This window comes from Bombina bombina, chromosome 5 (genome assembly GCF_027579735.1).
Source record: "Bombina bombina isolate aBomBom1 chromosome 5, aBomBom1.pri, whole genome shotgun sequence".
NCBI lineage: Eukaryota > Metazoa > Chordata > Amphibia > Anura > Bombinatoridae > Bombina > Bombina bombina.
The window spans coordinates 379,825,136-379,851,670 of NC_069503.1; the positions used below are offsets into that span (position 1 = coordinate 379,825,136).

The 26,535-nt window shown below is 39.6% G+C and overlaps 1 protein-coding gene across 2 annotated transcripts in view; it reads left to right on the plus strand.

Moving 5' to 3' along the window:
• PLCL2 (phospholipase C like 2) overlaps positions 1-24,476 on the plus strand; it is a 568,421-nt gene extending 543,945 nt beyond the window's left edge. For both annotated transcript variants that reach the window (XM_053714212.1, XM_053714213.1), the window contains exon 7: positions 23,331-24,476. In XM_053714212.1, coding sequence (XP_053570187.1) covers positions 23,331-23,510 — 180 coding nt within the window. In that variant the 3' untranslated portion in view covers positions 23,511-24,476. The remainder of the gene's footprint in view (positions 1-23,330) is intronic.
• The last annotated feature ends 2,059 nt before the right edge of the window (positions 24,477-26,535 follow it).

Sequence of the window (26,535 nt, forward strand, 5' to 3'; positions counted from 1 at the left end):
CTTCATTCCATTCAACTCCCGTCAGTAGCTCAATGCATGGAGGTGATCGGCTTAATGGTAGCAGCAATGGACATAGTTCCCTTTGCACGCCTACATCTCAGACCGCTGCAATTGTGCATGCTGAGTCAGTGGAATGGGGATTACTCAGATTTGTCCCCCACTCTGAATCTGGATCAAGAGACCATAAACTCTCTTCTATGGTGGCTTTCTCGGCCACATCTGTCCAGGGGGATACCGTTCAGCAGGCCGGACTGGACAATTGTAACAACAGACGCCAGCCTTCTAGGTTGGGGCGCTGTCTGGAATTCTCTGAAGGCTCAGGGACAATGGAGTCAGGAGGAAAGTCTCCTGCCAATAAACATTCTGGAATTGAGAGCAGTTCTCAATGCCCTTCTAGCTTGGCCCCAGTTAAAGACTCGGGGGTTCATCAGGTTTCAGTCGGACAACATCACGACTGTAGCTTACATCAACCATCAAGGAGGGACAAGAAGCTCCCTAGCAATGATAGAAGTATCAAAGATAATTCGCTGGGCAGAGTCTCACTCTTGCCATCTGTCAGCAATCCACATCCCGGGATTGGAGAACTGGGAGGCGGATTTCTTGAGTCGCCAGACTCTTCATCCGGGGGAGTGGGAACTTCATCCGGAGGTCTTTGCCCAAATACTTCAACGTTGGGGCAAACCAGAGATAGACCTCATGGCGTCTCGCCAGAACGCCAAACTTCCTCGCTACGGATCCAGATCCAGGGATCCGGGAGCGGTTCTGATAGATGCTTTGACAGCACCTTGGAACTTCAGGATGGCTTATGTGTTTCCACCCTTCCCGCTGCTTCCTCGATTGATTGCCAAAATCAAACAGGAGAAAGCATCAGTGATTCTAATAGCGCCTGCATGGCCGCGCAGGACTTGGTATGCAGATCTAGTGGACATGTCATCCTGTCCGCCTTGGTCTCTACCTCTAAGACAGGACCTTCTGATTCAGGGTCCATTCAAACATCAAAGTCTAACTTCTCTGAAGCTGACTGCTTGGAAATTGAACGCTTGATTTTATCAAAACGTGGTTTTTCTGAGTCGGTTATTGATACCCTGATACAGGCTAGGAAGCCTGTTACCAGAAAGATTTACCATAAAATATGGCGTAAATACCTATACTGGTGTGAATCCAAAGATTACTCCTGGAGTAGGGTTAGGATTCCTAGGATATTGTCTTTTCTACAAGAAGGTTTAGAAAAGGGTTTATCGGCTAGCTCATTAAAGGGACAGATTTCAGCTCTGTCCATCTTGTTTCACAGGCGTCTGTCAGAAAATTCAGACATCCAAGCCTTTTGTCAGGCTTTAACTAGGATCAAGCCTGTGTTTAAAACTGTTGCTCCGCCATGGAGTTTAAACTTAGTTCTTAACGTTTTACAGGGTGTTCCGTTTGAACCCCTTCATTCCATTGATATAAAATTGTTATCTTGGAAAGTTCTATTTTTAATGGCTATTTCCTCGGCTCGAAGAGTCTCTGAGTTATCAGCCCTACATTGTGATTCTCCTTATCTGATCTTTCACTCAGACAAGGTAGTTCTGCGTACTAAACCTGGGTTCTTACCTAAGGTAGTCACTAACAGGAATATCAATCAAGAGATTGTTGTTCCATCCTTGTGTCCAAATCCTTCTTCAAAGAAGGAACGTCTTCTACACAATCTGGATGTAGTTCGTGCCCTCAAGTTCTACTTGCAGGCAACTAAAGATTTTCGCCAAACTTCTTCCCTGTTTGTCGTTTATTCTGGACAGAGGAGAGGTCAAAAAGCTTCTGCTACCTCTCTCTCTTTTTGGCTTCGTAGCTTAATACGTTTAGCTTATGAGACTGCTGGACAGCAGCCTCCTGAAAGAATTACAGCTCATTCCACTAGAGCTGTGGCTTCCACTTGGGCCTTTAAGAATGAGGCCTCTGTTGAACAGATTTGCAAGGCTGCAACTTGGTCTTCGCTTCATACTTTTTCCAAATTTTACAAATTTGACACTTTTGCTTCTTCGGAGGCTATTTTTGGGAGAAAGGTTCTTCAGGCAGTGGTTCCTTCTGTATAATGAGCCTGCCTATCCCTCCCGTCATCCGTGTACTTTTGCTTTGGTATTGGTATCCCAGAAGTAATGATGACCCGTGGACTGATCACACATAACAGAAGAAAACATAATTTATGCTTACCTGATAAATTCCTTTCTTCTGTTGTGTGATCAGTCCACGGCCCGCCCTGTTTTTAAGGCAGGTGCATATTTTTTAAATTATAATTCAGTCACCACTACACCCTTGGTTTCTCCTTTCTCGTTGGTCTTTGGTCGAATGACTGGAGGTGACGTAGAGGGGAGGAGCTATATAGCAACTCTGCTGGGTGAATCCTCTTGCACTTCCTGTAGGGGAGCAGATAATATCCCAGAAGTAATGATGACCCGTGGACTGATCACACAACAGAAGAAAGGAATTTATCAGGTAAGCATAAATTATGTTTTTATATGTACACTTTTTGAGTCGCCAACTCCTACTGAGCATGTGAAAGATTCACAGAATCTACGTATATGCATTTGTGATTGGCTGATGGCTGTCACATGATACAGGGGTAGTGGAAATAGACAAAATTTAAAAAATTGTCAGAAAACAATCTACTACTCATTTGAAGTTCAGACTAAGTGCTATTGCGTTGTCTTTTGATCATGTATTTATTGATTGTGTAAATGTACGGTATTTACTGGTCCTTTAACACATTAGAGCACTTTAATTACTCTTTACAGATGTGCAGGGGCATTTGCTTTCTATAAAATCCCAATATCTGTTTAAAGGAACATTTTAGTGCAAAACAAATTTGCTGTGTTGTGTTGATCATTTAATTTTTTAATACATTTTTTTTCTCACAATGAGATCCATGCTAATTTGTGCAAAGTACTTTACAAGGTTTTTTTTAAAGTGATTTTAAATCTGAGGTTGGGTAAATCCATCAGTTTGTAAAGAGTAAATATTTTTGTACTTAGCACCATAAAGGCCTGTTAAATACTGTACTTAGAATGACTAAATAATAAATAAAAAGACAATGCAGCAACACTTACTTTGAATTTTAAGTTAATCCAATTTTCCATCCCCCTGTGTCATGTGACAGCCATCAACCAATTATCTATTTCAACAATCATACTATCTTGTGTACTTATTAGGGGTCTCAGCTGAAACCTTGCGCACACATCTAGGGGCCCATCTGACCTTGCAATCAGTAGTGGCATTGCTTCAAGGGAGGCTTGGCTCTACCTCTATCATGTGTGCTCCTCCTGCAAAATAGGGCTTAAAGTGTAAGTAAAATGTATGGATTTGTGTATGGCACAAAGGCTCCCAAGATGGCCACCACAGTGTTGTTGTACAGAAAATTCTGCCACCATTTTGTTGAGAAATACTATGCAAGAACATATTCTCTGATGTGGATTAACCAAGGGGGGGGGGATGACTCAGACTAAGGGCACGATTCTCAAAACCTTGCCGGCATGGAGAGAAACTATTTTACTGAGCATTATATTTAAAAGTGTTTCTTCATAATTTAAAGAATATTAGTGAACTCTCCTTAGAAATATGCAGAGTTCCCAAAGTATCCCTGAGGATCCTTGTAATAACTGAAAAATAATCTTATAGAATCTCACCAGAACAGAGAGCTTTAGAGAATCAGACCCTAACAGGGAGGCAGCTTTTTAATTTCTTGTGTTGCTGCCGGCTCGGCTTCTGTTGATTATAAACAGCCAGAAAGTCTGCTAGTGAAATGGGAACCTACCACAGTCTTTGCCCTGGGGCCCAGTGAGGTCTTGTTATGCCTCTGCCATATCAACAACACAATTTGCCGTCTGTTGTACATCAAGCCTTAACTTTTCTTTTAACTTTTTTCTCCAGTTTTGCTAAAGTTTCTTAATTGTGTTTTATTTCTTTTTTTCTATGGTGTTGAGTTTCTTGATTCCAACTGACTTTTTGGACTTATGCAATATAGTCTGTTAAACCCCATTTCCTGTTAAATAAATTCTAACTTCTCCTTCCAGTAGAAGATGCCTTTAGATTCAGTTTCCCTTATATATTTGGTGTAAATGAAGTAAGCTGAGACTAGGAGATCGCATAGAACGGCACCTACGAGGATATATTTCTTTAAACAATTGTTATAATCACATTTATGTTATCAAAATGTATCATGCAGTGACGTACAAACATTATCATTTAGATGTGCATATGTTGCCCCTAAATCTTCCAATGACTATTTTGTCCTGTATATTTGATGCACAGCAAAACCGTTTAAAGGGGCAGTCAAAATGAAATGGATATGGAGCAATGCTCCATTGCTTAAATTAAAGTAAACATAAAAAAGCGAAACCGCAAACGGAGCACTTACAAGTTCTCAGTATAGACGGCCAGCAGGGAGATAAGGGAGCTTTCACATGCTTTTTGCAGCATAGGTCCTCTAATGACTGGAGCTAGACTGTGCAGGTGTCTCCTAACAACCACTTCATTAAACTGCTGAGCACAACTAGTGTAGCAGAGTTACTAATCACTGTGCTATTGTTTTTTCTCCGGTACCTGCCCTAAACCCATTCTGCCGCCATTTTGTTATGCACATATTGTTGCAGTCTGTGACCGACACAATGCCTTTTAACAAATCTGTGATGTCTCTTTATGTACCTTGCACTTTCGATTATTAGCTCACACAATAGAAAGCAGAAGAGTTACAATTTCTAAATTTTTTAACACATTTATTGACATAACAGATATTAAAAAGTTGTCACAATAATATAGAGAAATGCAGCCACTGCAAAAATCTACAGCTCCACTCTGCATTGTGCAAGCTAAACTGAAGTGTATGATACAAAAATACCACTGATTGGTGAATGTGCAACACTTCTCATAGGGTGCAACAAAACTTAAATCTCAACATGGCGGTGCCCAGTATGAAGACGCAGACCTTCACTAATTAACACTTTTGTGTGTGTGTGTGGGGGGGGGGGGGGGCAGGATAGCTTGGGGAGTAGTAATGATGCTACTGTAGCTGTACCCAGCAATTTAATATGCCTTTTAGTTACTCCTTTGCCTTCCTATAGGGTCCACAGCCACTTTGTGAGGCTCCTACAGGGAGTATTGGACCCTATAAGATTAAAAAAAAGTAAAATCCTTGTAAAATGGTGTCTAATACATATTGCAATAAAACGGTTATGTGTAACCCTCTGCTTAGTACTATGTTTATTACAACAATTAAACAGTTGTATATCCCTTTTTTAATTAAAGGAAATGTACTTGAAAATGTTGCTGGACAATAGAGAGTTCTTGACCCACCTGGGACTTTTAGTGATTTATCATATAGTATCATGCCTTCCCACTTTCCAAATGGCCAGAGGGAACACATATCATGTTTAAGGATTCAAAAAACTGTGCCTCTTCAAGGAAAATATCAGAACTGTATGCTGACTTAAAGGGGTTTAGCACATAATTAAAGTCAGATCCAAAGCAGCAAGGCACTACTGGGTGCTACCTGAACATATATGGCGAGTCAATGACAAGAGGCATATGTGTGTTGCCACCAATCACCAGCTAGTTTCCAGTAGTGCACTGCTGCTCCTGGACCTACCTAGATATGCTTTTCAGCAAAAGATACCAAGAGAATGAATTGCATTTGTTAATAGAAGTACAGTGAATATTATCTGGCACATTCTATCTGAACCATGTAAGTTTAATGTTAACTTTCATGTCCCTTTAATGTGTAATCAGTTGTATGTAAACACAAGTGCTACGGTGTGAATTTCCTTCTGATACGTCTTTTCTCTTGGACTAAGAAAAAAAAAAAGTACTAAAAAAATGGGAATTTTTTTTTTAGTGTGTTCGTTTAAAAGGCTCTTTAAAAAGTGAGCCATTTGTCATGTTTGGAAAAAGAGGTGGTTTGCCATTAAAAACAGGATTATCTGCCACCTTGTCATGCGTTCTTGTGTGAGATACCTGCCCTTATATCATAGTCATAATTGAGAAAGTGCAACAAACGTAGAGCTGGATTTGCCCAGATCTTAGGGTGTTTCACTTTCACAAGAATAAATCTGAAAATTTGAGAATACGGCTTTAAACCACAATCTTCAGCATTCGGATCAGCCTAAAATAGCCGAATGCACATGTCTAATTATGACTATGATACTTGTCTAGTCCTAATACATCCCCTGTGTTTAGCAGCAGGAAACAGTAATCCATATAATGTCACTGCTGTGTGATACTAAATTTAAAGGGCCACTAAACCCAAAATCTTTCTTTCATGATTCAGATAGAGAATAGAAAGTTAAACAACATTACAATTTACTTCTATTATTTATTTTGCTTCATTTTTTAGATATCCTTAGTTGAAGAAAAAGCAATGCACATGGTGAGCCAATGACACGAGGCTTCTATGTGCAGCAACCAATCAGCAGCTACTGAGCATATCTAGATATGCTTTTCAGCAAAGAATATCAAGAGAATAAAACAAATTAGATAATAGAAGTAAATTAGAAAGATGTTTAAAATTGCATTCTCTTTCTAAATCATGAAAGAAAAAATGTGGGTCTCATGTCCCTTTAACACTTTAGCCAAATGTTTAAAAGGAACAATGTAGGGAATAACTACGAGTAACATAAATGTTTGCATCTCAAAAAATGAAGATTGTTGAAGCTTTCCAGGTTATTTGATAAAGGCAAAAAATGTTAGCAATAAAAACAATATTGTTCAATAAAATAGAATATATGTATTAAAACATATAGGGCTAGATTACAAGTGGAGCTCTAAATATCGCTTTCATGAAATCAACATTTTGGCTCCACTGTGTAATACCAGCGCAGGCTTATGTGCAGCAATGGGAAAGCTCCCTCTCGTTTGCATTGCTGGGAAGCATTGTGCTCACGAGAGCGCATTTCCATAGGCTCCTATGGGAGCCTTATTCTGATGCCGTCAGAGACGGCATTAGAACATCGCACGACAAAGGAAATAAGTAGCGCAGCTATGGCAGAAAACTTAAATATACAGTGGATATAAAGAGTCTACACACCCCTGTTAAAATGTCAGGTTTCTGCGATGTAAAAAAATGAGACAAAGATAAATAATTTCAGACCTTTTTCCACCTTTAATGTGACCTATAAACTGTACAACTCAATTGAAAAATAAACTGAAATCTTTTAGGTTGCATAAGTGTGCACACCCTCTTATAACTGGGGATGTAGCTGTGTTCAGAATTGAGCAATCACATTCAAAATCATGTTAAATAGGAGTCAGCATACACCTGTCATCATTTAAAGTGCCTCTGATTAACCCCAAATAAAGTCAGGATAGGGGAAAAAAAGAATTTCCAAGGCATTAGATATACCATGGAACACAGTGAAGACAGTCATCATCAAGTGGAGAACATATGGCACAACAATGACATTACCAAGAACTGGACGTCCCTCCAAAATTGATGAAAAGACGAGAAGAAAACTGGTCTGGGAGGCTACCAAGAGGCCTACAGCAACATTAAAGGAGCTGCAGGAATATCTGGCAAGTACTGACTGTGTGGTACATGTGACAACAATCTCACGTATTCTTTGTATGTCTGGGCTATGGGGTAGAGTGGCAAGACGAAAGCCTTTTCCTACAAAGAAAAACATCCAAGCCAGGCTACATTTTGCAAAAACACATCTGAAGTCTCCCAAAAGCATGTGGGAAAAGGTGTTCTGGTCTGATGAAACAAAGGTTGAACTTTTTGGCCATAATTCCAAAAGATATGTTTGGCACAAAAACAACACTGCACATCACCAAAAGAACACCATACCCACAGTGAAGCATGGTGGTGGTAGCATCATGCTTTGGGGCTGTTTTTCTTCAGCTGGAACTGGGGTCTTAGTTAAGCTAGAGGGAATTATGAACAGTTCCAAATACCAGTCAATATTGGCACAAAACCTTCAGGCTTCTGCTAGAAAGCTGAACATGATGAGGAACTTCATCTTTCAGCATGACAACGACCCAAAGCATACATCTAAATCAACAAAGGAATGGCTTCACCAGAAGAAGATTAACATTTTGCAATGGCCCAGCCAGAGCCCAGACCTGAATCCGATTGAAAATCTGTGGGGTGATCTGAAGAGGGCTGTGCACAGGAGATGCCCTCGCAATCTGACAGATTTGGAGTGTTTTTGCAAAGAAGAGTGGGCAAATCTTGTCATGCTGATAGACTCATACCCAAAAAGACTGAGTGCTGTAATAAAATCAAAAGGTGCATCAACAAAGTATTAGTTTTGCAACCATATTATTTTATTTTTATATTTTTTCTTCCCTCTACCTAAAACATTTCAGTTTGTTTTTTAATTGAGTTGTACAGTTTATAGGTCACATTAAAGGTGGACAAAGTTCTGAAATGATTTATCTTTGTCTCATTTTTCTACATCACAGAAACTTGACATTTTAACAGGGGTGTGTAGACTTTTTATATCCACTGTATATGTATATGATTATATACATATATATTTGTGTTAATGTGTATATACACATATTAACACATAAATATATATGAATATAAGCATATACATATATATTTCCTGGGAACACACAGTTCCCATGGACCGCAATGTAAAGGCACTTTCTCCTGTTAAGTGTGGTCAGTCCACGGGTCATCATTACTTCTGGGATATTAACTCCTCCCCAACAGGAAGTGCAAGAGGATTCACCCAGCAGAGCTGCTATATAGCTCCTCCCCTCTACGTCACCTCCAGTCATTCTCTTGCACCCAACGAATAGATAGGATGTGTGAGAGGACTGTGGTGATTATACTTAGTTTCATACCTTCAATCAAAAGTTTGTTATTTTATAATAGCACCGGAGTGTGTTATTCCTTCTCTGGTAGAATTTGAAGAAGAATCTACCTGAGTTTTTTCTATGATTTTAGCCGGCGTAGTTAAGATCATATTGCTGTTTCTCGGCCATCTGAGGAGAGGTAAACTTCAGATCAGGGGACAGCGGGCAGATTAATCTGCAAAGAGGTATGTAGCAGCTTATTATTTTCTGACAATGGAATTGATGAGAAAATTCTGCCATACCGATATAATGTAAACTCAGCCTTAAATGCAGTAGCAGCAACTGGTATCAGGCTGTCATGTATGTATATTTTACACTTCAGTATTCTGGGGAATGGCACTTCACTGGAATTATACTGTATGCATAAGACTTTAGCCTAATTTGCAGGGACTAGCAACAGGCTTTTTAATAACACTTAATTTATTTAATGTTAAACGTTTTTTGCTGGCATGTAAAATCGTTTAATTTTCTGAGGTACTGGGTGAAAAAATGTTTTGGGCACTATTTTTTTCCACTTGGCAGTCGTTTTATTTAATTTATGACAGTTTACTGATCTCTCTCACTGTTGTGTGTGAGGGGGAGGGGCCTTTTTTGGCGCTTTTGCTACGCATCAAAAAATTCAGTCAGAAGTTTATTGTCTTCCCTGCATGATCCGGTTCATCTCTACAGAACTCAGGGGTCTTCAAAACTTGTTTTGAGGGAGGTAATCACTCACAGCAGAGCTGTGAGATTGTAGTTGACTGTGATAAAAAACGTTTATTTCTATATTTTTTTTCTGCTATCAGGGTTAGTTATCCTTTGCTAATGGGAGTAATCCTTTGCTAAAATTGTGTTTTTTACAAAGATTTGATGCTATAACTTTTCAGTTTATTAATTTTCAACTGTCATAACTTTTTCTGTGCTTCTTATAGGCACAGTACGTTTTCATATTATAGTAAATTACTTGAAAAGTATTTCCAAGTTGCTAGTTTATTTGCTAGTGTGTTAAACATGTCTGATTCAGAGGAATATCTGTGCTATATGTGCTAAAGCCAAAGTGGAGCCCAATAGAAATTTATGTACTAACTGCATTGATGCTACTTTAAATAAAAGTCAATCTGTACAAATTGAACATATTTCACCAAACAACGAGGGGAGAGTTATGCCGACTAACTCGCCTCACGTGTCAGTACCTGCATCTCCCGCTCAGGAGGTGCGTGATATTGTAGCGCCGAGTACATCTGGGTGGCCATTACAAATCACATTACAGGATATGGCTACTGTTATGACTGAAGTTTTGGCTAAATTACCAGAACTAAGAGGTAAGCGTGATCACTCTGGGGTGAGAACAGAGTGCGCTGATAATATTAGGGCCATGTCAGACACTGCGTCACAATTTGCAGAACATGAGGACGGAGAGCTTCATTCTGCGGGTGACGGTTCTGATCCAAACAAACTGGATTCAGATATTTTAAATTTTAAATTTAAGCTGGAAAACCTCCGTGTATTACTAGGGGAGGTGTTAGCGGCTCTGAATGATTGTAACACAGTTGCAATACCAGAGAAAATGTGTAGGTTGGATAAATATTTTGCGGTACCGTCGAGTACTGACGTTTTTCCTATACCTAAGAGACTTACTGAAATTGTTACTAAGGAGTGGGATAGACCCGGTGTGCCGTTCTCACCCCCTCCGATATTTAGAAAGATGTTTCCAATAGATGCCACCACACGGGACTTATGGCAAACGGTCCCTAAGGTGGAGGGAGCAGTTTCTACTTTAGCTAAGCGTACCACTATCCCGGTGGAGGATAGCTGTGCCTTTTCAGATCCAATGGATAAAAAGTTAGAGGGTTACCTTAAGAAAATGTTTGTTCAACAAGGTTTTATATTGCAACCTCTTGCATGCATTGCGCCTGTCACGGCTGCAGCAGCATTTTGGTTTGAGTCTCTGGAAGAGACACTTGAATCAGCTCCATTAGATGAGATTACACACAAGCTTAAAGCCCTTAAGTTAGCTAACTCATTTATTTCGGATGCCGTAGTACATTTAACTAAACTTACGGCTAAGAATTCCGGATTCGCCATTCAGGCGCGCAGAGCACTGTGGCTAAAATCCTGGTCAGCTGACGTTACTTCTAAGTCTAAATTGCTTAATATACCTTTCAAAGGGCAGACCTTATTCGGGCCCGGGTTGAAAGAAATTATCGCTGACATTACAGGAGGTAAAGGCCATGCCCTGCCTCAAGACAGAGCCAAACCTAAGGCTAGACAGTCTAATTTTCGTTCCTTTCGTAATTTCAAAGCAGGAGCAGCATCAACTTCCTCTGCACCAAAACAGGAAGGAGCTGTTGCTCGCTACAGACAAGGCTGGAGACCTAACCAGTCCTGGAACAAGGGCAAGCAGGCCAGGAAACCTGCTGCTGCCCCTAAGACAGCATGAATTGAGGGCCCCCGCTCCGGGAACGGATCTAGTGGGGGGCAGACTTTCTCTCTTCGCCCAGGCTTGGGCAAGAGATGTCCAGGATCCCTGGGCGTTAGAGATCATATCTCAGGGATACCTTCTGGACTTCAAATCTTCTCCCCCAAGAGGGAGATTTCATCTGTCAAGGTTGTCAACAAACCAAATAAAGAAAGAGGCGTTTCTACGCTGCGTACAAGATCTTTTATTAATGGGAGTGATCCATCCAGTTCCGCGGTCGGAACAAGGACAAGGGTTTTACTCAAATCTGTTTGTGGTTCCCAAAAAAGAGGGAACTTTCAGGCCAATCTTGGATTTAAAGATCCTAAACAAATTCCTAAGAGTTCCATCGTTCAAAATGGAAACTATTCGGACAATTTTACCCATGATCCAAAAGGGTCAGTACATGACCACAGTGGATTTAAAGGATGCTTACCTTCACATACCGATTCACAAAGATCATTACCGGTATCTAAGGTTTGCCTTTCTAGACAGGCATTACCAGTTTGTAGCTCTTCCATTCGGATTGGCTACGGCTTTAAGAATCTTCACAAAGGTTCTGGGTGCTCTTCTGGCGGTACTAAGACCCCAAGGAATTTCGGTAGCTCCGTACCTAGACGACATTCTGATACAAGCTTCAAGCTTTCAAACTGCCAAGTCTCATACAGAGTTCGTACTGGCATTTCTAAGGTCGCATGGATGGAAGGTGAACGAAAAGAGTTCTCTCTTTCCACTCACAAGAGTTCCCTTCTTGGGGACTCTTATAGATTCTGTAGAAATGAAGATTTACCTGACAGAAGACAGGTTAACAAAGCTTCAAAATGCATGCCGTGTCCTTCATTCCATTCAACACCCGTCAGTAGCTCAATGCATGGAGGTGATCGGCTTAATGGTAGCGGCAATGGACATAGTACCCTTTGCACGCCTACATCTCAGACCGCTGCAATTGTGCATGCTAAGTCAGTGGAATGGGGATTACTCAGACTTGTCCCCTACTCTGAATCTGGATCAAGAGACCAGAAATTCTCTTCTATGGTGGCTTTCTCGGCCACATCTGTCCAGGGGGATGCCATTCAGCAGGCCGGACTGGACAATTGTAACAACAGACGCCAGCCTACTAGGTTGGGGCGCTGTCTGGAATTCTCTGAAGGCTCAGGGACAATGGAATCAGGAGGAGAGTCTCCTACCAATAAACATTCTGGAATTGAGAGCAGTTCTCAATGCCCTTCTGGCTTGGCCCCAGTTAACAACTCGGGGGTTCATCAGGTTTCAGTCGGACAACATCACGACTGTAGCTTACATCAACCATCAGGGAGGGACAAGAAGCTCCCTAGCAATGATGGAAGTATCAAAGATAATTCGCTGGGCAGAGTCTCACTCTTGCCACCTGTCAGCAATCCACATCCCGGGAGTGGAGAACTGGGAGGCGAATTTCTTAAGTCGTCAGACTTTTCATCCGGGGGAGTGGGAACTTCATCCGGAGGTCTTTGCCCAAATACTTCGACGTTGGGGCAAACCAGAGATAGATCTCATGGGGTCTCGACAGAACGCCAAGCTTCCTCGTTACGGGTCCAGATCCAGGGATCCGGGAGCGGTTCTGATAGATGCTTTGACAGCACCTTGGACCTTCGGGATGGCTTATGTGTTTCCACCCTTCCCGATGCTTCCTCGATTGATTGCCAGAATCAAACAGGAGAGAGCATCAGTGATTCTAATAGCGCCTGCATGGCCACGCAGGACTTGGTATGCAGATCTAGTGGACATGTCATCCTGTCCACCTTGGTCTCTACCTCTGAAACAGGACCTTTTGATCCAGGGTCCCTTCAAACATCAAAATCTAATTTCTCTGAAGCTGACTGCTTGGAAATTGAACGCTTGATTTTATCAAAACGTGGTTTTTCTGAGTCAGTTATTGATACCTTAATACAGGCTAGGAAGCCTGTTACCAGAAAGATTTACCATAAGATATGGCGCAAATACTTATATTGGTGCGAATCCAAGAGTTACTCATGGAGTAAGGTTAGGATTCCGAGGATATTGTCTTTTCTACAAGAAGGTTTAGAAAAGGGTTTATCCGCTAGTTCCTTAAAGGGACACATTTCAGCTCTGTCCATTCTTTTACACAAACGTCTGTCAGAAGTTCCGGACGTTCAAGCTTTTTGTCAGGCTTTAGCTAGGATCAAGCCTGTGTTTAAAACTGTTGCTCCACCATGGAGTTTGAACTTAGTTCTTAATGTTTTACAGGGTGTTCCGTTTGAACCCCTTCATTCCATTGATATCAAGCTGTTATCTTGGAAAGTTCTGTTTTTAATGGCGATTTCCTCGGCTCGAAGAGTCTCTGAGTTATCTGCCTTACATTGTGATTCTCCTTATCTGATTTTTCATTCAGACAAGGTAGTTCTGCGTACTAAACCTGGGTTCCTACCTAAGGTGGTCACTAACAGGAATATCAATCAAGAGATTGTGGTTCCATCTTTGTGTCCTAATCCTTCTTCGAAGAAGGAACGTCTGCTACACAATCTAGATGTAGTCTGTGCCCTGAAATTTTATCTACAGGCAACTAAGGATTTTCGACAAACGTCTTCCCTGTTTGTCGTTTATTCTGGTCAGAGGAGAGGTCAAAAAGCTTCGGCTACCTCTCTCTCTTTTTGGCTTCGTAGCATAATACGGTTAGCCTATGAGACTGCTGGACAGCAGCCTCCTGAAAGAATTACAGCACATTCTACTAGAGCTGTGGCTTCCACTTGGGCCTTTAAGAATGAGGCTTCTGTTGAACAGATTTGCAAGGCTGCAACTTGGTCTTCTCTTCATACTTTTTCCAAATTTTACAAATTTGACACTTTTGCTTCTTCGGAGGCTGTTTTTGGGAGAAAGGTTCTTCAGGCAGTGGTTCCTTCCGTATAAAGAGCCTGCCTGTCCCTCCCGTCATCCGTGTACTTTAGCTTTGGTATTGGTATCCCAGAAGTAATGATGACCCGTGGACTGACCACACTTAACAGGAGAAAACAAAATTTATGCTTACCTGATAAATTCCTTTCTCCTGTAGTGTGGTCAGTCCACGGCCCGCCCTGTTTTTTATGGCAGGTAAAAATTTTTTTAATTATACTCCAGTCACCACTACACCCTTTGGCTTCTCCTTTCTCGTTGGTCCTTGGTCGAATGACTGGAGGTGACGTAGAGGGGAGGAGCTATATAGCAGCTCTGCTGGGTGAATCCTCTTGCACTTCCTGTTGGGGAGGAGTTAATATCCCAGAAGTAATGATGACCCGTGGACTGACCACACTACAGGAGAAAGGAATTTATCAGGTAAGCATAAATTTTGTTTTTCAGTGCCATTTTTTTATCCAACACCCCACTCCCGCCAACTTTACCCCCAAAATACTGCCTAGTGCAGTAATTGAATTAAAAAATAAAGATGCTGCTATCTTTATTTTTTAATAAAATACACTAGACTGTATTTTGGGGACATTTGTAGCACATTTATAAAATGAATGAGAGATCTGATCCCTGGTTAATTTTATTAGCGCCGATAATTTTATAACCAGCCACTTGTAATGGCTGATTAATGATTGCGTGCCCGCAACCGACAAATATGCCTGTTTGTGTGTGCACAGTAATTTAGCACTCCACTTGTAATCTAGCCCATAGTATGTTACAATGTAATAAAATACATAAAACAGGGTATGTCATGGTCAGTAAGGGGTTAAGAAACTTTTTAGTTTACTTCTGTTATCAAATCTACTTTTTGTATCCGTTTTAAGGTAGGCTCAGGAACCGCAAAACACTTGTGGGAACTAAGCACATATGTTTTTTGTCATTGGCTCACCAGATATGTTTAGTTCCTAGTAGTGCATTACTGCTCTGGAGATGTCTTTATATGTTTAATGGATTTGTTGGTGTTAAACACATAGTTATATGCAAACAATGCTGCAATAAGAAAATGCTCTAACACATTAGAGAGCCTTTTATGCTGCATTTTTATGTCACTTTCATTACAGAAACATCAATTTTGTTAAGTGAATGTTGTAGGTAAAATAGCATCCTACATCAGAGCAGCAGGCAGCTGAAAGAACACATTTTTTAAACCTTGGGTTGCTGATCAAGTGGTCTGTGAGAGTTGAAAGCTGGTACTCAAATGATATAATGATAGAATAAAGGACATAACTGTGTGAATGCGCTGCTGTTTTTATATTGATTTCATTTGTCAAGTGTAGCACCACCGTTTGTTCACTGGTCATAGCAGGTGTGACCCTTGTAAGGTGCAATAATACATAAATCCACAGACTAAACTTGCCTCACATGACTAATTGCACAAGGAGAAGCTCCTATGGGAGAAAATGTATACTTCCTGAAATAGCTTAACAAGGTAAACATCTAAAATTCAACCAAACGCATTAGCTCATTCAAAATGATGCAATTACCTAAAAAAAAATGTCATTTCAAGGTGTCAGATCCATTTTTTTCTGGTTCTTATCATGTTGCATATGATGTCAGGTGAGCAAATTGGAAATGCATTTGGTGCACAGTTATAGAACACACCTCCCTTAAATTTAAGTACTATAATCTGACTTGAAAGAGGAAAAGGATTTTCAGTGTCTTATAGAAAATGTATTTATTTATTTTTTTACCACTGTAACATATGTGTATTCATTTTCCTGGAAATAGAAATAAGTCATCAGTTTCTTGACTGCAGAAAGAATATTAGTTTACAAATTAATGCTTATTTCATAATGTACATGATATCTAATGTATCTAATCATTTTCTGCAAACAGAAATGAGCACATACTCATGACCTAGATTAGAGACACAATATATATATTTTTTAATTCAAAGGGACATAGACTCTAAACATTTCTATTGTGCATCTGAAAGAGCACTATTTAAACTTTAACACTTTAATATTGTAATATAATATGTTTAATTATGCATCAAATTGGAAAATACTTACATTATTTTTTATTACTGTAATTTAATTATAACAAAATTGGAGGCTTTCCAATTCATGTAAGAAGTACAGATTCTCAAACACAAATGAAGTATCTTCCAGAGAAAATACAATTGATCAATAATTATATATATATATATATATACTGTGTGTGTGTGTATAATTATATATATATATATATATATATATATATATATATATATATATATATATATATATATATATATATATATACTGTGTGTGTGTGTGTGTATATATATATATATATATATATATAAATATATATATATATATATATATACATACAAACTTATCTACCCACTCTCAAATTTTAATCAGTAATAATTATACTCATGTATAGTGTGGGGAAGTCCTTATATCCTTAATAAATATATTCAAAACAGAAATATTCTCTTATAGCTAAAGGGGGGAAAAGCAACGATATTTAAAGCACTCTCTTTTGCAATAGCATTTTATCAATGATCAACAATTGTATCCATACAAAAATAATCCATCATACTAGAGAAACCTCTATTAAAACTTAAAGGGACACTGAACCCATAAATTTTCTTTCGTGATTCAGATAGAGCATGCAATTTTAAGCAACTTTCTAATTTACTCCAATTATCAATTTTTCTTCATTCTCTTGCTATTTTTATATAAAAAAAGAAGGCATCTAAGCTTTTTTCTTGGTTCAGAACTCTGGACAGCAGTTTTTGATTGGTGGATGAATTTATCCACCAATCAGCAAGGACAACCTAGGTTGTTCACCAAAAATGGGCCGGCATCTAAACTTACATTCTTGCATTTCAAATAAAGATTCCAAGAGAATGAAGAAAAATTGATAATAGGAGTAAATTAGAAAGTTGCTTAAAATGTCATGCTCTATCTGAATCACAAAAGAAAAAATTTGGGTTCAGTGTCCCTTTAACTTTTACTAAATTAGTTTAAAATCAACAAAATTCAAACATAAGTAAAAAAAACAACAACATAGAAATGGTAAGTAAATATTCTAAAGGAGCGACATCAGAGAGGGAAGTATCCTCTACATTTACTGGGATTAGTAGATGTGTAGTTGATTTGTTTAATTCTGCTTGAACTGTGCCTATTTTACATCTGTACTTGTATACATGCGTACAGGAGCTTAGACTTGAGACAACTTAGATCCCCATGATATGTCTGCCCAAATCATACCTCCTTGGTGATTTCTAGGGAGTGAGCAGATGGGGTGTAGTTGGTCCTGTCTTTTCCAGCTGTGATTCATCAATCCTGTTATTTTACACTACTGTTCTTTATTTTATAACTATTTTATAGGTGACCGGTCCACCTATTTGTGTATTATGGTTTTAACAGATATTTATTAGATTTGTTGATAACTACCATTTTCTGGTTTTGTGAACTGTATATTTTTTTTTAAGGGTGCTGTGATCCCAGTCTTTTTTGGATAAATGTATATGATTTATCCCTTTTCTTCTGCTCTTTTTTCTTTATACAATTTTTGAATAGCATGGGTATGAACTGATAGCCTCATGTAGGCATATACTAGTATAAATGTATTCCATTTAATTATTTATATTATAGTCCACTCTCCACTTTAGCTTTTTTTTTAAAAAAAATATACATTTTTCCTAAACTACTGGTCTTTGAACCATATTTGGGTGTTCAGTGGATTGAAGACTTTTTTCATAAGAGCTCACAAACCTCAATAAATGGTCTTTACCTTGTCAGATGAGACATGGGAAACAGAATTGACTGCTACCTCTATAAGTGGCACTTTGGAAAGTAAAGAGAATGAAGGGGAAACCCGAAAAATAAGAGTATAATAAATTACTAGTTAAACTAGTAAAGTTGATAAAATGCTATTGCAATAGAGAGTCCTTTTAAAAATCTTTGAAAAACCTTTGATTCCTAAACTTAATAAAGTATATGAGGACAGGGTGGTGCCTCAGACCTTCCCGGTTCCTGTTAAGATGGCTAGCATTATTAAGAATGAATGGGAGAAATTGGGTTAATCCTTTTCCCCTTCCTCTTCTTTTAAGTAACTGTTCCCCGTTCCGGACTCTCTATGGGGGACTGTCCCTAAGGTGGATGGTGCAATCTCCACGCTCGCAAAGCGTACAACGATTCCTCTCGAGGATAGTTCGTCGTTTAAGGAGCCCATGGATAAAAAAGTTAGAAAACATGTTGAGAAAGATGTTTCAGCACACAGGGTTTGTTTTTCAGCCAGCGACGGTAGCTGCAGTATCCGGAGCTGCGACATATTGGTGCTAATCCCTGTCTGAGATGGACGAGAGGGAGACGCCCCTTGACGAGATACAGGATAGAATAAAGGTCTTGAGGGTAGCTAATTCTTTTATTTGTGATGCCAATATGCAGATTATTCGCCTGAATGCAAAAATATTAGGCTTTTCCTTCCTAGCCTGTAGGGCTCTGTGACTGAAGTCATGGTCTGCGGACATGACCTCTAAATCTAGGCATCTATCCTTTCCTTTTCAGGGAAAGATCCTATTTGGTCCAGGACGGAACTCGATCATATCCACAGTCACGGGAGGCAAGGGTGCCTTCCTGCCACAGGATAAGAAGGCTAAAGCTAAGGGGTCTACTTTTTGTCCCTTTCGTTCAGACAAGGGCCCATCACCAGCAGCCCGGGGGGAAAGCGGAGCAGTCCAAGGGAATTTGGAAGCCTGCTGAGTCGTGGAATATGTCCAAACAGAACAAGCAGCCCGCCGAAACAAAATTGGCATGAAGGGGCGGCCCCTGACCTGTCAACGGACCGAGTAGGGGGCAGATTATCTCTTCTCTCAGAAGTCTGGTTGCAGGATGTTCAGGACCCTTGGGTTCTGGAGGTCATCCCCCAGGGTTACAGGATAGGGTTCAGATCTCATCCGCCCAGGGGCAGATTCCTCTTGTCAAACCTGTCTTCAAGACCAGAAAAGAGGGACACTTTTCTAGAATGTGTGAGGGATCTCTCTTCGCTCGGAGTAATTGTACCAGTACCTCCAGCAGAGAGAGGTCTAGGGTACCATTCAAACCTTTTCGTGGTCCCAAAGAAGGAGGGCACGTTCCAACCGATTCTGGACCTAAAATGTTTAAACAAATTTCTGGCCATTCCATCTTTCAAAATGGAGACGATCAGATCTATTCTGCCCCTAGTTCAAGAGGGACAGTTCATGACAACAATAGACTTGAAGGATGCCTACCTTCATGTGCCAATCCACAGGGATCACTTCAGGTTCCTGAGATTTGCGTTTCTGGACCAACACTTCCAGTTTGTGCCCCTTCCCTTCGGTCTGGTGACGGCCCCGAGAGTCTTCACAAAGGTTCTGGGGTCACTGCTTGCAGTAGCAATATCCAGAGGCATTGCTGCGGCGCCCTATCTGGATGACATCCTAGTCCAGGTGTCGTTGTTCAGTCTCACAGAGGAACACTCGAGGGCTCTTCTTCTCCTCCAATCTCACGGATGGAAGATAAATTCAGGAAATAGTTCCCTGGTTCCCAGCAACAGGGTGGAATTCCTGTGCATGATAAAAGACTCTATATCCATGAAGATATTTCTCACAGATCAGAGACGCAGGAAGATTGCGTCCACCTGTCTTGCCCTTCAGTCCTCCTCAAGACTCTCTCTGGCTCAGTGTATGGAGGTGATTGGGCTGATGGTATCCAGCATCAATGTCATTCCATTCACCAGATTCCACCTCAGACCTCTTCAGATGCGTATGTTGAGGCAGTGGAACGGCGATCACTCAGAAATAGATTTCTCTGGACGATCGGACAAGAGAATCCCTCTCTTGGTGAATCTGTCCGGAACAACTGTCCCAAGGGACATCCTTCCTGAGACCATCCTAGGAGATTGTAACCACGGACGCTAGTCTGGCAGGATGGGAGGCATTACCGTGGTGGCCTACATCAACCATCAGGGGGGGGAAGTATCTCTGATATTGGTATGGGCAGAGTCCCACTACTGCTCGCTATCAGCAATTCACATTCCGGGTGTGGACAACTGGGAAGTGGATTTTCTCAGCAGACAGTCCTTCCATCTGGGCCACCCCGAGGTGTTTGCGGAGATCTGTCACAGATGGGGGACGCTGGAGATAGATTTCATGGCGTCCAGACTCAATTGCAAGCTACCCAAATACGGGTCGCGGTCCAGGGATCCCCAGGCAGAGCTGGTCGATGCCTTGGGGGTTCAACCTAGTTTACATTTTTCCACCGTTGCCACTTCTAACTTGTGTAGTGGCCTGCATCAAACAGGAACAAGCTTTGGCTATACTGATTGCTCTGGCATGGCCACAGAGGGCATGGTTTGTGGATCTGGTGGGGATGTCATCTTCTCCGCCATGGAGGTTAACTTGTCGCAGGGATCTGCTGGTACAGGGTCCCTTTCAACCTCGAAATCTAGATTCTCTGAGGCTGACTGCGTGGAGATTGAACGTTTAGTCTTAGCCAAGAGAGGATTCTCTGAGAGAGTGATTGATACTCTCGTTTAGGCCAGGAAGCTGGTCACTCATCGCATGTATCATAAGGTGTGTAGGACTTACTTGTCCTGGTGTGAGAAACATGGATATCCTTGGCACAAGGTTAAGGTATCTAGGATTCTGTCCTTTCTCCAGGATGGGTTGGAGAAGGGGCTTGCCGCCAGTTCCTTGAAGGGACAGATTTCGGTGTTATCTGTTTTGTTGCACAAGAGGCTCACGGAGCTTCCTGATATTCAGTCTTTTGTTCAGGCTCTGTCTAGAACAGGCCTGTCTTTAGACATTCTGCTCCACCCTGGAGCTTGAACTTGGTTCTTAAGGTGTTGCAGAGGGTTCTGTTTGAACCTATGCACGCTATTGACATTAAGATTCTTTCTTGGAAGGTTCTATTTCTGTTGGCTATTGCATCAGCACGCAGAGTATCTGAGTTGGCGGCCTTGCAATGTGAGCCTTCTTATGTTTTTTTCACGCTGATAAGGCTGTTCTTAGCACTGGTTTGGGATTTCTTCCCAAGGTTGTGTCTAACCTTAACATCAATCAGGAAATAGTTGTTCCTTCTTTGTGTCCTAACACTTCTTCCCCTAAGGAGAGGTTACTTCATAATTTTGATGTGGTTCGAGCCTTGAAGTTTTATCTTCAGGCTACGAAGGATTTCAGACTTTCTACATCTATTTTTGTAGTGTATTCAGGGAAACAGAAGGGGCAGAGAGCCTCTTCAACTTCTTTGTCCTTTTGGTTGAGGAGCATGATTCGCTTGGCCTACAAGACAGCGGGACATAACCCTCCTCAGAGGATCACGGCTCATTCAACTAGAGCTGTGGCTTCTTCTTGGGCTTTCAAGAATGAGACCTCTATGGAGCAGATTTGTAAGGCGGCTATCTGGTCCTCCTTACATACTTTTACAAATTTGACGTTTTTGCTTCGGCAGATGCAGTTTTTGTGAGAAAGGTTTTGCAGGCTGTGGTGCCCTCAGAATAGGGTCCGCCTCCTTTGCACTCACGTTTTTCATTCAGTGTCCTCTAGAGCTTGGGTATTTGTTTCCCACAAGTAATGAATGAAGCCGTGGACTCTCCTCCCCTTTAGATGGAAAGCATAAATTATGCTTACCTGATCATTTAATTTCCATCGTGGGGAGGAGAGTCCACGGCTCCCGCCCATTTTCTCCAGTAGGCGGACCTAAATTTAGTTTTGTTCTTCTGGCACCTTTAATACCCTGATATTTCTCCTACTGTTCCGTGTTCCCTCGGCAGAATGACTGGGGGATGAGGGGAGTGGGGGAGGTTTTTAAGACTTTGGCTGGGGTGTCTTTGCCTCCTCCTGGTGGCCAGGTTCTTAATTCCCAAAAGAAATGAATAAAGCCGTGGACTCTCCTCCCCATGATGGAAATGAAATTATCAGGTAAGCATAATTTATGTTATTTCTATTTTGAATATAAGTACAGACTCCCCTAGTCAAAAAGGATGATCTTCCTGGAGTTATTCAAAAGTAATCGATTGCTCCATACTAGTCATCAGAAGCCATACTGGACTAGCCCACAGGCCAAAATATTTAAATGAGATGCTGGCTGTTCATGCTTGTGAAGTAATCAGTAAGGTAATATGCTCCTCATTCTGAAGTCATCACCCAGAATTGTTTTACCTTAGCTGATTGATGACTTTACCACCTTGATAATATCTGATAATATGCAAATAACTCCTAAAGTAGTTTGATGATCATCAAATGACTTGAGGATGGTCTCTAACGTAATCCTGTTTGTCTTTGGTCCATACTTAACACTGTTATATTTCACACAGTCATTGGCTGTACACTTTAGTGACACGTATTACTTTCATTAATTGGCCTTAATGGAGAATATTAGATAAAGGAAACATAGGTTACAAGTGGCAGTGTCCATTTGTAAACACTGAAACTTTACACTTTTTTTTTTTTAATATTTAAACTAATATTTATTTTTAAAATGCATCTGTATACTGTTCTTTGCTTTGAATGCATCATTCTGTATAGCATTTTTTTTCACAAAAATATTGTTTATTTAGATTTTCAAGCTAACAGAAAGTTCATATCTGTCCTAAGGACTGACTGCTCACTGGCAGAAAACAGAACTCCCTCTATTTTATTGGTGAACAGTGACCCTTAAATTGTTTGTAAAAAAAAAGAAGGCTTTTCTCTCAACAGACAGTTTTTATCCTTACTCTTGTATATTTTTCAGAGTTCATCATATGCTGTATTTTTGCAGACCAGCTGCATGAATTTAGTAAATATAACAATATTGGTTCTTAATGTCATTGGTTAGATTATTTGGCCATAACCCCCTATGCAGCTTTTTATTGTTATAGACCACATCATAACTTGTGGCATGAATAGATTGACATAGGGAATATTTGATAATAGACAAACAGCTTCCATCTTGTATATGACTATAGAAAAGAAAAAGGAAAAAAAAGGCAATATCATGAACATATCTAGCTCGGTCATTCTACAAAGCTTGACTCCTGACAATTTTGAGTAATTTAGCCAGCATTTAATTTCACTTCATTAAATTGTGTATTCTGCTTCAAACAACAAAATACAAGCTAATAGGCCACACACAATTCATATTTTTACTAGAATATCTAATAAGTCTTTAAAACTGTTCTATATTTTTTGCAGGGGCAAGCTGATCTTCTCAAGTACGCCAAAACCGAGACAATGGAGAACCTGAAGCAAATTCATTATGCCGCTCTTTCATGTGGACTCAACAAATCAAGTGTCACAAATACAGATGTGCCCAAGGCTCGACGGAGTTTGGAGGTCATCCAAGAGAAAGCTGGAGATGAAACCGGAGATTGAATGAATCTAATATTCACAGACAACATCTTTTTATGATGGATTTTAAAACTCTACGTCTAACGTAGCTGCACAAGACGTTTGCTTCACACTTACAGAAACCCACAGTCTTTTAAAGCACAACTGGAGACACAAACACCACTCTGTCATTCTGTAGAACACAGAACTTTTACATGAAGGAAATTGACATGTAGAATGCAAAAGACAATGCCAACCAGGGTGTGGTTGTTAAATGTGATTGTTTTGAGAGTGGTGAAAAAAAATCTTTTAGAATAGAAAATAATTGTGAGGTACTAGAGTTTTAGAGCAGAGATTTTTTTAAATTAAAATTTAATAGATATATTAAAATAAACAAAAATGTCCTAATGTATTTCAGAAATGTGTGGTTATTGTAGAAACATGAGTGCTTAAGGACAAATGCAATGCACTGAGGAGTGAGCTGAAAGACGTAGCTAGTACCCCTGTGTTTTATGTTGAGCCATAATGTAAATAAATAAAACATAGAATGCAATAAGGCAGTGGGCACTGAAACATGGCCCATATCTACATAACAGCCTAAGGATAAGCCGAAACCTGTGCACTCCGTCAAGAAAAGTATAGATTATTCAGCTACACTTTTAAAAATGTTAATATCTAATATAAAAGTGACCAAATTTGAAAACAAAAATGTAAATATATATTCTTTTTTTATTTTGTGACGTGTCAATATGAAAATGTTCTATAATCTTATTGTCATTCATTTTAACAAATATTAACATTTTTTTGTTTTAATTTAATGAAAGTGATAAACAACTTTAGTGCAATGTTTTGCTGTTTTAATGTCATATGATATTTGACATGTTTTACAAAAAAGGAAACAAAGATTCTCCTGAAATGTATTTATAAAACCAACACAACACCCTTTTATGACTATATTTTTTTTAACAAAGTCACATCTCATAACGCAATAAATATGAATGATACAGAAAAGTTGTCAGATAAAATTTATGGGGAAGAGATTTTTTTACTTTACATTTTCTTGAATGCAGTTTTATATGGACATGAACGTTAATTTATGTCATTATTATATCTAAAAAAAGGGTTGTTTCTATCACAGTCAAAGAGCATAAAATATATGGTTCTAAAAAAATTGAGTTAGGCAACTACTGGGATATATATATAATATATACTGTATATATGTGTGTATATATCTATACACTAAATATACTGCTTGGGTAACATTGCTGCTTTTCTTCTCCTGTTACTATAGTGGAGGTTCCTATAAATTATTGGATTTTCCTGACCGATCTCTGTTAATTTTAGCTTGAGAGCTGTTTAATCTCACTATGGCCTAGTTTCCATTGAGGTGGTAAAGTTTGGAAACTGGTGATAAAAACATATCCATTAAAGTCTATGAATAATGTTTAGGTTGCCACCAGTTTCTAAACATATAATACCACCTCAGTGGAAACTAGGCCTATGCAGGGTTACTAATGTGAAGGAGAAACACCTATATTACAATAAAATGCCTGCAAGGTTGGTCTAATCGTGGTTTTAGACAGAACTGATACAGTTGTAGAGTCAGGAGAAGGTGTATTTATTTGTCTACCTTATCCAATGACTAAGTTTTATAGAAAACGATTGCCATAAAATATAGTATTCTTGTGATATAGAACACTTTTTGACGATAAAAGCATACTTTAGGTATTTTTTGTTATAAAAGCTTAGGGAACATTAGATATTGTGCACTGCATTATAGAGTTCTGTGTGTAAAAATAAATGGTTTAAATGCATTTCAGAAACTAATTTTATTGGCACATTATTAGTCAGGCTATTCAATCTCCTGTAAAACAGAATCCCAAGCCTACTTAGTGTAAAATCTGTGAGCTATATTTTAATATTCCAGTGATAAAATGTCACCACACTTAGCTGTAGCCAATCACATGTCAAAGTGTTTGTGTCCTACTGTAGAACTGTGAAACTCACTCTGCTAAGTTCAGTAAGAAGGGATTCCTGCCTCTTCCGCTTCCCTGACTTAGGCCTAGTTTCCATTACTGTTGTAAACTGGGCAACAGCAACTATCTCCTTCAGAGTCTATGGAGATGATTTATGTTACCATAAGTTTACACAGCTTTACAACAGTAATGGAAACTAGGTCTTATTTTAATCTGATTGATTACGGCTTGTTCATCTCTCCTTTCTTTAGTCAATCAGTTGCATTGAATAACATTGATACTAGCAAGCTAGAGAGACCTCTTAATAAAGTTTATGCACTATGTATCTCTCCGCTATTGACATACAAGATCGGTTAACTTGCTGCATCCAGTCAGGAGCCACTATACTAGTATGAGCACGTGTCCTATGGGAAGCGAAGACAGTCATTTTTATACTACAGTATTGTAAATGTATGCAATTTAAAGGGACAGTCAAGTCCCAAAAAAACTTTCATGATTCAGATAGGGTATGCAATTTTAAACAACTTTCCATTTATCACCTATTTTGCTGTGTTCTCTTGGTATTCTTAGTTGAAAGCTAAACCTAGGAGGTTCATATGCTAATATTTTAGACCTTGAAGGCCACCTCTAATCTGAACCAGTTTTCACCACTAGAGGGCATTAGTTCATGTGTTTCATATAGATAACATTGAGCTCATGCTCATGCAGGAGTGAGCACTGATTGGCTAAAATGCAAGTCTGTCAAAAGAATTGAAATAAGGGGCAGTCTGCAGAGGCTTAGATACAAGGTAGTCACAGAGGTAAAAAGTGTATTATTATAACTGTGTTGGTTATGCAAAACTAGGGAATGGGTAATTAAGGGATTATCTATCTTTTAAAAAAAAAAAATTCTTGTGTTGACTGTCCCTTTAAGTAATGCATTTACACTGATCGCATTTTGTTTGTTCAGTATATGGAAAGGGTTTTTTTTTTGTGTGAATGACTCCGAGAACTACCTTCTTGCTCTTGCCATGTAGCAGCCAAATCCAGCTTAGTTTTGTTTTTATTATTTATTTATTTGTATCCTTAGCAGTTTCAAATTGGTGTCTAAAAAT